We start from the raw sequence: 12,049 nt of genomic DNA on the forward strand, positions 1-12,049 counted from the left end.
CACACCGCTCCTCCGGGTCCGCGTAGAGTGAGGTATTCCAGGACCGAGGCTCAGCGCTCAAATAGGATGGATAGTCCTTCGATGTCTTTGCAGCAAAATGGTCGCATTCAATCTTAAGCCCCAAATTGCATGAGCAGACAACAAGTACCTCTGCTAATGCACCATGTTGTATTCGTGCTGCCGCCCCCCCGCGGCTGTAGATATGCTCATCCGTAAACCATGTATCAATCCCCTCCAACGCCTTAAGATATGCATCGCGAACCAGAAATCGACCGTCTCATGCTCTCTTCACTCAAGCCTTGGCTGGCGGACCACCGCTCCCCTCATCCTTGGGCTTGGGCGGCTTCGGCACCCTCTCATATGCATTCGGGCTAGGCCTCCTCTTCTCGCTCCCCTCGCGACCATCCTTCCTCCCGTATCCGTGACTGCTGTGGTCGTGATCGTGGTCGTCGCAGTTGTGGTCATGATCTCCCCGCTTGCCGCTCTTCTTGTCCTTCCCCTTCCCCTTGTGGTCTCCAGAAGGTATCCTCCTCCGCCCACCATTGTCGTCCGCCTCGGAGTCGGAAGAGTCGTCAGAGGAGTCTGAAGAGGACTCGTCGCTGGATTCGTCGACGCCCTTGGGGCGGTGGTAGATGCAGCAGACTGTCGAGTTGCGTTAGTTGGTCATGCATGTGACCAAGGAGGAGAGAGACGTCAACTCACCTTTTGAGCTCTTGCGTCCCAGGCCCTCGTTATCCACCACGTCTTCCGCCCATCGCACCGACTGCCTAGACGGAGCGTGAGCGCCTCGCAGCCGCAGGATCGCCTGTGTGCCCGTCCTGCTCTGCGTTTCTGTCTGGGTCTGGGAGGGGCCTGGCGCTGAGCGCTGTTGCGAGCGGTCTTGTAATGCCGCCATTGTGGTGATGTTTTCCGGTGTAAGGAAGATTTGTGAGGTCGAAGAGCGGAGTGCGTGGTCGTGTGTCGATGCGGTCACTTCTCTGCGCGGGGCTGCTTCTCACGCCGATGGATCCCCAATCTGTAGAGGTTGCCACTTGATGCTGTCGCGAAGTTGTCACCACTGTGCGTGCTCAAGCCGTCTGGTGCGCGCGGATCTGTCAAGCGATAGACAAAACCGAGGACATTCAGGGGGCTGTGTGTCGCAGGGATTTGCCTATTTGTAAGTTGTAGGAAGGAAGGCAAAGAGGGTGGGATGCTTTTTTGATCCCCTTAGGTAATTTTGGAGGGGCGGGTAGAAGGTAGCAGGCCGACCCCCGATGGTTCAGGTACAGCCCAGCGACTTGGTTATCAAGGTACCTTATTTAACGAGAGTGGACGCCGATAGGTGGTTGTAAAAAGCTTCTGTGACCTCTGGAAGATTAATAAGAAACCCGCGTATGAAAGCCTCGTACATTTTTGGCTCGCTCAAGTTCTCAACAGCGTTGAAAAGGTAGTTCTGCTACCCACACCACGTCATTCCCTGAAGATCTACACATACAAGACCCGAAGCCACGGCTGGACCAGCCATCGCCAGGAACGCACCGGCGCCGCGAGAAGGTTCCGGATTCGGTGTTTCAAGCAGTCCCGCCCGGTGCCGGCCATTGTCAACGGTTCATTCACTCCGTCGTTTGAGATTGATCCAGGGTTGATGACACGCAGCGCCTTGTTCACGCGTAAAGTGGTTTTAGGAAATCTCAATGTCATCACAGTGATACATCCGATATCAGCAACGCCTATCACATCAATTGCTAGATAGCGTGTACGTACTTTGAAATAGGTCGTGATAAGTTATATATCAATTCGGCTCTACTCCCCTATGAATAATTTCGAAATAGGGCAACACGAGAGAAAGACTAGCGACAAATATTGACGCCATCGAGCGATATGCCACTGACAGATTTCTTGTAATAAATGGTTGATTATTGGTATTGATACGTGGGTTTTACACATGGGTATCGCATGCAAATATTCTACAGGTGGTGTACATAGTATATATATGTGTGGTTGTGTGGGGAGGTGTTCCAAGGCCAATTATTCAGCCGCCGCAAGGGCTCTCTTGACAGCCTTGGCCGCCTTCTTCGCGCCCTTCATGCTCTTGCGCGGACGGCTCTTCATCTCCTTCTTGGGAGACTTATTCAAAAGCCACGCGTTCATCGGCAGACGAGCGCCGACGAACCTGCCCTCGGGCGTCCAGACCTCGACGACGGGCCAATTCGGCTCGTCGGGTTTCCGGGCAGGTTCCGCGGGCTTCTCCTTTTCCTTCTTCTTCGGCTTCTCGACCTTGGGAGGACCGCCGGCCTGGCTGTTCATAGCCATCTCCATCCTGGCGAAACCGTCTACGGGCTCGGGCTCCTCGACCTCCGGTTCAAGCTCGGGTTCAGGTTCTTCTTGCGTAAAGGACGGCGCGCAGCCGGCAAACAGGTCCTTGGTTCGCACCTGTGCCACGATCTCGACCCATCCGCAGCCCTCGATGAGGATGTCGGTAGCCATCACGCGCCAGGGGAGGTCCTCGACCTTTCTGCGGCCGACGTCCTTGCGCGTGAGCGGTCCGGCGCGCTCCTTGGTAACGTCGTACTTGAGCTCAAAGGCGCCCGCGAGCTTGAGCTTCTCGGCGAGGCCGGGGGCGGCGATGTTGGGCACGCGGTCGGATTCCCTCGTCTGCTGCTGGAACTCGATGGCCTTCTCGGTGGAGGTCGCGTGTTCGGGGATCGGGGTGAAGTTGTAGGCGAGGAAGACGAGGTCCGGCGTGGTGGGGGTGATGCGGATCAGGCTTCCAAGCAGGAGGGATTGGCCGGGCTTGAGGGATTGCTGTTCCGGCTTGATTCGGTGGTGCATGATGAGATCGTTACGGTGCTCCGGCTTGACGTATCTCTCGAGATCTGATCGAGCCACTCCAGGGAGGTCAATCAGCTCCCCCTTGCCGTTGCCAAAGGGGATTCGGATAGGAGAAGCCGTCGTGCCTGGAAGAGAGGAGACCGTAGGCATCTCCGGGAAGTCTGTTTCGGGACGAGCAGGAGGCAGCAAAGCATCCACTTCAAGACGATCAGAATCGTTCTCCAGCCCCCTCGCCGCGTAACTGGCACCGTCGCTGTCCTCCTCCTTTGCAAACAAGGGGATCTCCATGCGATTTCCCGAAGGGAGCTTTGCCGTCGTGCCCTTCGGGAACACCGAGTCGAATAGCTGACTCTTTCCAACGTTGACCTTGCCAACCATCCAGCCCGCGCCGCCGCGCTTGTAAATCTCCTCCTTGAGCGACTTGGTCCACCACCCTCGCTGCGCGCTGACACACTTGACGTTGCCCAGTCTGATGAGCTGTCCAAACTTGCCCAGCGACCGGCGCAGGACCTCTCTCAGGTACGGCATGAGCGAGTCCACTTGCTCCTTTTTCGGCGCGAGCAGATCCGATCGCGTGATGATGAAGCTCATGTCGAACTTGCGGTCCTTGAAGTACCTTCCAGCCCTATTCCTGCGGTTCCTGTGCTTCAGATTGGCGTCGAGGACTTGGTGCAGCTTCGGGATGAACGACATTGGGAAGTCAGCGGCGTCGATTACGTGGTAGATGTGGTTGTTCTTAAAGGGTGACTCCTCGATCGTCTCGCGCAGGGCGTCGACTGTCGGGTGGTAGATCGGCTCTCCGGAGTGGTGGTGCACCAGCTTGTGGCATCGATCGCAAAGCGGTACTCTTTTCGGCTTGGGGCCCGGTGCTATTGCGTATTGTTAGTACTTGCGGTAGACGCAGATCAACAGTTGAATACGCACTCGTAACGCCAGAACCCAATTCCTCCCCAAAACGTAGTGTCTTCGGGTCCAGGCCAAGCTGAGCAAGCTGCTCCTCACTCATGTTCTGCAGGACCTCATCAATGACCTTATCTTCCTCTCGCGCCCCATTTTCCACCTCCTCTTCGCTACCCTTGGGCGCAAGGAACTCCTTCACGGCTTTCCTGCTCAGGTCGTAGTATCCAGCATGCCCAGCCTCGGTTGTTTGGCTCAGTGCGCCGCAGCCACTGCATGACACCGGGAGGTTTCTCCTCGGGTTCTTTGTTGATTCGCTAGTAGGAGGTGACGGGGCCGCCGCCGCCGCCGGTTCGGACATTGTCGTCGCCTCGATGTGCATGCATCGTCGCTGTCTGTAAGGAAGGTTGCGACGCGCATCGCCAGTCGGCGCAAAGCAGCGCCGCGCAGACGCGGTGGTGAGGGATGGGCAGAGGTAGACCGGGACCTCACCCAAGGCGGCCCGGTCGCCAATACTCATGGCGCTCCTGAGCCATCTCGACGATAATGCGCGATGCATTGTCGTAGAAATAGAACGAGGGGAAAAAGAACGTGGTAATTTGGGTTGTCAGTTACCGGACTTTTGGGTCCTGGCAGCTTTTCGACTAGACAAGCATCTAGGAAATTCTAGAAATTTTGGGGACGATCAACGTCCGAGCTGCACCGATAAGAGTTCCGACACCCCTTATCGCCGGACAATCATTTGCCCCCGGTCCGAAAAATCCAAGGGTCGCGGGCAATTTTCAGACTCCCGACCACGCGACTGGCATCGAGAAGTTGCTTGGTGATTGAGATACCCTTTGGATTGTAGCATTTCTGAAGAGACTACCGCCAAGATGACTCGTGTAGGACAGAGATGGCACGCTTTAAAAGCTGTAAGTCTTCTTGAGCAATCGCTATACTCGTGACGAATTGAGAAAGCTAACTTTTGGTGAACAGAAGGTACTTAGAATCGAGAACTACCCGACATAGCTCCCCAGGAATAGCTTCAATTGACACCCGCAGATCCTCAACATCCGCTTCGGCCTCGGCGCCGCAAAACTGCCTCCCAACGTCACGAGGATACACATGGAGTTCGCCAGGCGCGTAGACGGCGGCCACTTTGGTCCCAAGTTCGTCCCCCCCCTCTCCTCATCCATTCTCCCACCCGCGAAGAGCTTCGACTAACCGCCTCTTTCCACTTCCTTCACAGGAAATTCTGGCGCGACATGCTCCCCCGCCTAAAATACTACAACCCCGCCATCCCAATGATTGTAAACCGCAAAAACAACAACGAAGGCGCAGCCATTATGTCCGTCTACTTCTCCACCACCGGCGAACCCCTCGAACCCTCCACCCTCCCGCAACCCCCCTCCAGCGCAATCGACAACTCAAAGGCCCCCGCACCCCTCGAGGGTCTCGAGCGCGTCGTCAAGATCGACATGAAGAACAAGCACTCGGAGGAAATCTACGAACACTTTCTCCAAGAGACGAAAGCAGAGGCCGTGCTGCCCGGCCCCGAGGACGAGGCCGATATGAAGGCCGTCGAGGAGCTGCGAGCCAAGGGCGATAAGGACCGGAAGCGGGTGGCCAAGATTCTGGAGGAGGAGAGGAGGGAGAAGGCTATGCTTGCTAGGGCGCGTGCTGAGGCGAGCTAGTTGATGAGAATTGGTTCAGGGGGGAGGGGAGCAGAACAAAAGTGGTGTGTACGAGCGTGTGGAGAAGAAACCGAAAAAAGTGTATGAATATCCTGTACAAAATGTACCAAAAAGAATCTCTGCAAAACGAGAATGCTCTGGGCGGCAATGTGACCAGTCTGTCTTCATGGGTTACAGGACCAAGTTCTGGTCACGATCACAAATGCTAGTTCAGGAGACACTACATGCTGTCAAGTATGACGGTGGTTGGAAACGAAACGAACTCCTTTCCATTATAAGCTACCCATGGACTTATCGCCCATGTTCATCCAAAACCTAAACGCCGCCCACCGCCCAAGAAAGACCACCAAGCTGTAGGTCGTTGTGAATCTGCCAGCCATACCATCTAGATGCATGCTGCTACCCTTTGCAGGGCTGCGGTTTGTCTTTCTGTAACTCCGATATCGATGCTCCCTGTAGCTCATTTGACACATGATACGCTTATTTCAAACCAAAGCCTTCGCTCTCGTGCACGGCAGTCCATAGCATGTGCTCTAGTCTCTCCCTCGACCCGTAACGACGTAGGGCCAGCATATTGAAGCATGTTCGAGCGATGGGATACCTGTTCTCATCATCGCCTAAACATGTAATTTTGATCGGAAGAAGAGCAGCACCCATGGCCGGCACCCTGTCAGTACCGGTGATGAAGGAGAGAAGCTTCCTTTGCTCATCAGGGGTTGCACTCTTGAAGGCATCCCAGAACCATCCTATGACTGGCTCTACCCCATCAGGGTTCTTCGAACCCCAGTTGTCGTACTCAGCCACACCCCTCAGTGCGTCCACATCGAGTGCCGTATCTGAGCCTCGCACGAGTAATTCAATCTCCTCAGGTCGGAACAGTGACAGTGCGTTGCCGCCACACACAGTGTAAAAACCACGTTTGAAGGGCTCAAACTGTCGGGCGACAGTCGTTTCGAGTAGGTACCTGACGTATAGTGAGACGTACTCTGCTCTGTTTGCGTTGGTGACTGGCTTCCTTTCTCCTCCTGGGCACAGCGGGACCTGCATCACAGTTCCGTACTTCTCAATATCCACGACAAAGTCCAGCTGGAAAGTCGCCTCAACGTCACCATCATACTCAAGAAGCTGCTTGAGACCACTCGCTAGACGCGGGCGATACTCAGCTAGGTCCTCCAGTGTGTAGTTCATGGTTGGTCGAGGATGGGCAGAGGAACCTGACAACGAGCTAGGAGCGGAAGCAAGAAGCTTTCGGAAGGCGAATGGCGGCAGCGCCACATCGAGGATGGTGGAGTTGTAGATCGCCAGACCCATTACAACGCCAACCAGGAAGAACTGGTCAGAAGTTTCAAAGGCGTTGGGGTTGAAATAGCAGAACTGAGAGTCCTCGTCGTAGATAAACATGCCTGCAATATGGTATCAGAAACAGACTCAGACCTGACGCAGACTGATACATACCATGCTCGGGGTTGAACACCTCACGGACGAGGAGAAGAAACCATTCTTTCTTCAAACCACCTGCATCAAGGCCCTCCTCGCCCTTGAAAACGATGCGCAACCCCTTCTTGATGTCTTCGCTCCCGCTTCCAATGACTTCGCTCACAGCCTTCAAACTATCGTCAACCAGGCACTCTCTTCGAACATCAAGCACCAAGAATTGCGTAACGTTCCTCCTTGTCATGATGCTGTCGAAAAAAGCGTCCCGTGCCTTGGTCATCTGTTGCCTTCGTGCATCATGCTCCAGTATCTGGGACTTGGCCCACATGCTCAACAGGAACGGATACTGGCAAAACGAGAACTTTCCCCTCTTCGACTCCCAGGCTTCGAACTCGGCTACCAAGTCGGTGTAGTCAATCATGGTGTTGTAAAAGTCACTCGTAGGGATGATTTGCCCATGCGCCTGTATGCCTCCCCTGTGAGTACTGCTACTCATATTTCCCGTGTGATCCGGGCGCCGAATGTGCGTCATGTTATTTGCCGCAAACACTAGAGAAAGAACTCTGGCGGCGGCCCGGATTTGCCAGTCTTCATTATATACCATCTTTTTCGGTTGCTCCTTCTGTTGCTTTGATGAGCTACGCTGCGTGCCCAGCGCTGCGTGTAGCGAGGCTGCTGAATGTCCGGCACTCATGTTCGGGATCAACCCGGCTGTTATGTCGACTCTGACCTCGTGTTTCTTCTCATTCTGGCGAATGAGTCTATAAGTCAGGAACCCAGCGGCAAGGTCCTTGATCTTGATGAATCTGGACTCGGAAAACCGCGCAAACCAAGTGGTTAAATGGTTCTGGCATGAAGTCGATGAATTCGAGATCAAGCCCAGGATTCGCTTGATGATGACGGAATGTTGTCCAGATACGGGACCAGTTTTCAAGGTCGATCTGTCTTCCCTCAGAATCTCGTCGCGTTTCAGCGACGGACGTCTGTCATTGTTTCCTCGGCCTTGGAAGGCATTCGACTCCCCGTAGAGCAGCGGGTTCTCCAGGATGATGAGAAGATATCTCAGGTCTTCTGGATCAGTCATCGGCCGCCCGGGGCGCTTGAGGAGTGTTTCGATGGCTTTCAATAGGGTCCTGTGGGTATGGTCTTGGCCGAAGAGCAATTGGGACTCGATGGCTCGGAGCTCTGTTGCTGATAGAGGGTCTGCCTCCGAATCTCGGGTCATCTCCTCGTAAATGGACATCCATGATTCCGCGGCATTGATCACCGATCTATACCACTCCGTAACTTGATTCCATTCCACCTGCGGCGAACGAGACGTGATGAATGAAGGGGCATCCTCGATCCGCTGTGAGGCCGATCGCTTGTGGCGTGTCCCTCCCTGGCTTTGATTCCCGGTCCACCACGTTCCATTCTCGGCAAAGTCACCGAGTAGCAGAATCTTAGGGTCGAGGTCACATACGGGAGATTCAGAATGTTGCTCTGCGAACTTGGGCTCGGGCCTGGGGATAAGGGGCCGCCGTGAGGCCGACTCGCTCCCTGAGCGGGTAGCTATGACGGGCCGACGAGACAGGAACGAAGAGTTGACGCAGTGGAACGAACTGAAGCAGGTGGTAATGTAGTCTTCCAACGGCCTGAATATCCTCTTTGGATCATCAGCATCCAAGAATCTGGGGCCCGCCGGTCGTGGAGCACTGGCGTCTGCAGTGAGCTGGCGCATGGAGGGTCTCTCGGGGTAAGAAGACGAAAACGACCGGGCCGTTGGGGGCAGACGCAGCGGATGCACATTGGGATTTGGACGGAGCGTAGGCTGCTCGGGGAAGAGGTAGCCAGTGCCATTACCTTGGCTTTTCTCCCGCCTGTGCTGTGGACCTCCTGTCGTCCTCGAAGTGCAAGGCCGTTCACTCTGTCCCCGAAACGGACTGGGGGTTGCGTGCCTCTCGGCAGCGACCTCGCGCTGTTCATCCTCTGAGCTCGAGGACCTCCTAATCGCCCTCGCTAGATGTGCATGGATGGATTGCCGGATCAGTCTCTTGGTCTGGTCGAGTGAAATAGGCCTGGTTTCATATCGTTCTGCTGGACGTGTAGTTTGTTTCTGAGGCGAGGTCGACTCTTGGGACGGGCGCTGTAGCCATTTGGGGCCGCTGTTGGATCTGGCGGGTAGCTGGTCCGGGTGGATGTCGTTGATGGTTACACAGACTGTGCATTTGAAGACCTTCAGCTCGCGTGGCCAGCGCACGAGAGAGCCGCAGGTCATGCAATTGCCAGTCGCAAAGTCTCTGCTGCCATTGCTGGTGCCTCCCCTCTTATGTGTGGCGTTACTGTTGTTGCCGGGCGGCTTCGTCATGACGGGCGCATCGTCTTCGGAATCGGTGTCATGGGAGGTGTCGGGACGCTTCTTCTTGCTGGAGAATAGCGAGGGGAATGGGTGGCTCATGGAGCGGGAATGTGTCGGACGGCGCGGACGTCTTGGGTGGAAATCGGATTCGGAAGAGCTCGAGTCGGCTTGGAGGTGGGAGTTATCCAAAATCGCATAGCTGTCGGGCAGTCGTCCCAGCTGGCCAGGTGGTGCAGTGTGCGAGGGGCTGTGTATTCGGGAGACAGGGTCGGCGGAAGTTTGACGGAGAGTAGGAGGGCGAGGAGGTGGAGCATGACGTTGCGACGACCAAGGAGCCATGTTTGCGAGCGATGCCGTCTAAACTCTGCGACAACAGCAAGGGCACCTGGCCAGCTTGGTCTGTAAGCAGCGAATCGGCATGGAGAAATGAGGATGTACAGGAAGGCAAGGTTAGGTTTTTTTTCTTTTCCGCCTCACGGTCTGTCCTGCTTGTCTGTCTGTTCTTTCTCTCGTTCGAAATGGTTTCTTGCTGTGCCGCCGTGCCCAAGGCAGGTAGTTGAAGTAAAAGTGAGACGATGGAAGACGAGGGGGTGGGAAGGTAAGGTGCGGCCGGAAGTTGGAGGGAGGGTGGGGGGAGCCTGCACTTTGAATTGAGTTGAAGGCGTGTCTCGTCCAACAAGTGTGGATGTAAGTCAAAGGGACGAGACAGGACACGGCATGACACTTGCTGCAGGAGAGGACAGGCTTCACGATGCAGGTGGTAATAATAAGGTGCGCAAAGAGGAAGTCTCCGACGCGCCCATGCTGGGATTATGCTGTTGTGATGGGTTCTAGCTACGGAATACCTACTGTCCAAATAGGTACACGAGGCCATAGAGCTAGAGCAACGCCGACAAGGCGGACGGCCCAGCAGCTGGGAAAGTTGATCCAATACCAAGACCAAGAGAGGACTAAGCAAAAGTGACAACGGCTTCGTTGTTTTTGTTATGGTTGCAGATGGTTAGTTAGTTGGAGCTTGGGGTGCTTGGGTCCGGCTTGGAGGTAGTGGAAATGACCGCCTCTAGTGCCCCAGCCAACAATTTGCGCCGAGCACATGCACACGTACATGAGGATATCAAACGACGGTAAGGTACGGACACGCAAAGGGCATTCGGAGGTGGTGGTTTTTGAACTGAGCGCCGCGGTGCTGTCCGTTCCTCTAGAAATCCATCCATGCTTGGCCACATCAATGAGAGGCAAGAGACTGAGTGCTGGGACTCGACTCGAGCTCGGCCGAGGGAGTGGACAAAAATTGAACAATGTAACGGCAGCAGCGATCCGAACCAAGACATTCCCTATGCCAGGCTCCATGTTCTCTCATCTCAATCTTGTCAAGTCTCGTATTCGACAGTCGACGCTGGGCGCACACGCAGCCGAGAGCGAATCAGCAAGCTGCGTATCTCAGGGCAAACATATTAGCACATCAAACTGATTAAACAGCCGATCCCTGTGAAGCGCCGGGCGGCTGACTGAGTGCCCTTTCGAGTTTCCTACAGATATGTTTCTCTCCCTGACATTAATCCCGAATAACCTTCTGGAAAGAAGCAAGTTACTACGTACGAACCTACCCTACCTTGATGCATGAACTGCTAAAGAGGTTGCTGTAATTAAGGTCCCAGAAACGTCAAACATGATCAGCCACGTTGCGAATCTCATGTAAGATAACAGAATGAACAGCCTGGACAGCTGTGGAGTGACATGAAATGCTGCAATTTCCTGATGACAACCCCTGCCTCAAATGGGGGGGTTTTTTTTTTTTTTTTGAGGGACGGATGAGTAAGGTGTGTTTTAGGGGTCCTGGGCTGAGTGCCTGAAGCAGGGGGGCCTTTTCGCTGGGTGATGGGTCAGCACTCAGCTCCAGACTCCAGTGTAACCCAACTCGCCAAAGCAAACGAAACCAAGCCGTCCGCGGCTGTGGGAATCCCTGCAGGGGAACACTCCAGTCTCCAGCGTGCATGCCCTCCCGCTATTGCCCTGCCTTAGCACACCACTCACGCTGCAGCTAGCGGTCCAAGGTCGCACTTCCCCGAGACCGGCACTCGGCGGGGGGGAACTTCGGGAGACGGACGGTTTGTTCCCTCTGCCCCCCTATCCGTACCTAAGTACCTTAGGTAAGGTGAAATGCCCCCATCCATCCACGTCGGGTCTCCTTGAGTCCTTCCGAGTCCCGTCGGTGCCTTCCAGCGCCAAGCTCGGCTAATGGAACTTCGAATGTGGGGGAAAGAAGGATGTAATCGCGGATCCCCGTTTCGTCACTGACAGGCCCCTGCCATTGGGTGTCTGCTCCGGTCCTTTGCTATTGCACAGTTGCATCCTCAACCTTCATCACATACCGATACCGTAGCTTCAGCAGACGACAACTGGCACAACACGCTGCCTCGGCCGTTTCAGCATCTCCATGCATCCATGACACACCCTCGAGCCCGACTCTTCAACCTCGCCGTCCATGCCCGGATAACCGGGGTCCCCCAAGCTACGGAGGAAGCTTCAGGCGAACAGCTCCGGACCTGACGGCCGCCGTGACGTCAATTGTTGTCTTCTCGGGCCCCATGAGCTCCAGTCACTTTGTCTGCGCACTCGAGCCCACGAGCGATCAAGAGTAGGGCGGCATCGGCCGGTCCCTGTAGCCTTGGTCATTACCGTCTTCGAAAGCTGTTTTATTCCAGACCTGTTGCTCCTGTTCTCCTGGCCAATGACATAGTTCATTCAATTTTCTACGGACGGGCCAGTGAAGGGATACCAGCAGAGAATGAAAGCAAGAGCCAGGAAATCTGTTGTCCTACTCCTCACCGTCACTCTGTCAATCGATATGCAAGCTGCCAAAAGTGTCAGGAACAGTGAAACGAGTAGTGCT

The 12,049-nt window shown here is 55.1% G+C and overlaps 4 protein-coding genes across 4 annotated transcripts; 1 reads left to right on the forward strand and 3 right to left on the reverse strand.

Moving 5' to 3' along the window:
- Window positions 1-204: 204 nt before the first annotated feature.
- On the reverse strand, window positions 205-1,089 carry BDP81DRAFT_183296 (phosphatase inhibitor-domain-containing protein). Its single transcript, XM_060582307.1, has 2 exons — window positions 703-1,089; window positions 205-642 (listed from the first exon to the last, which is right to left on the reverse strand). Exons 1-2 carry the CDS (start codon window positions 893-895, stop codon window positions 293-295), a joined length of 543 nt encoding a protein of 180 aa, XP_060448377.1. The 5' UTR covers window positions 896-1,089; the 3' UTR covers window positions 205-292.
- A 788-nt stretch (window positions 1,090-1,877) lies between these two features.
- Window positions 1,878-4,334, reverse strand: BDP81DRAFT_344118 (uncharacterized protein). Its single transcript, XM_060586068.1, has 2 exons — window positions 3,736-4,334; window positions 1,878-3,680 (listed from the first exon to the last, which is right to left on the reverse strand). The coding sequence occupies exons 1-2, from the start codon at window positions 4,265-4,267 to the stop codon at window positions 2,008-2,010; spliced, it is 2,205 nt and encodes a 734-aa protein (XP_060448378.1). The 5' UTR covers window positions 4,268-4,334; the 3' UTR covers window positions 1,878-2,007.
- Window positions 4,335-4,505: 171 nt separating this feature from the next.
- BDP81DRAFT_183313 (CI-B8 domain-containing protein) lies at window positions 4,506-5,680 on the forward strand. Its single transcript, XM_060582308.1, has 3 exons — window positions 4,506-4,622; window positions 4,753-4,859; window positions 4,940-5,680. Exons 1-3 carry the CDS (start codon window positions 4,584-4,586, stop codon window positions 5,382-5,384), a joined length of 591 nt encoding a protein of 196 aa, XP_060448379.1. The 5' UTR covers window positions 4,506-4,583; the 3' UTR covers window positions 5,385-5,680.
- Window positions 5,625-9,734, reverse strand: BDP81DRAFT_183317 (HECT-domain-containing protein). The gene is made up of 2 exons (XM_060582309.1): window positions 6,840-9,734; window positions 5,625-6,787 (listed from the first exon to the last, which is right to left on the reverse strand). The coding sequence occupies exons 1-2, from the start codon at window positions 9,493-9,495 to the stop codon at window positions 5,865-5,867; spliced, it is 3,579 nt and encodes a 1,192-aa protein (XP_060448380.1). The 5' UTR covers window positions 9,496-9,734; the 3' UTR covers window positions 5,625-5,864.
- Between the last annotated feature and the right edge of the window lie 2,315 nt (window positions 9,735-12,049).

Source organism: Colletotrichum phormii (genome assembly GCF_030913505.1).
Source record: "Colletotrichum phormii strain CBS 102054 chromosome Unknown BDP81scaffold_5, whole genome shotgun sequence".
Classification (NCBI taxonomy): Eukaryota; Fungi; Ascomycota; class Sordariomycetes; order Glomerellales; family Glomerellaceae; genus Colletotrichum; species Colletotrichum phormii.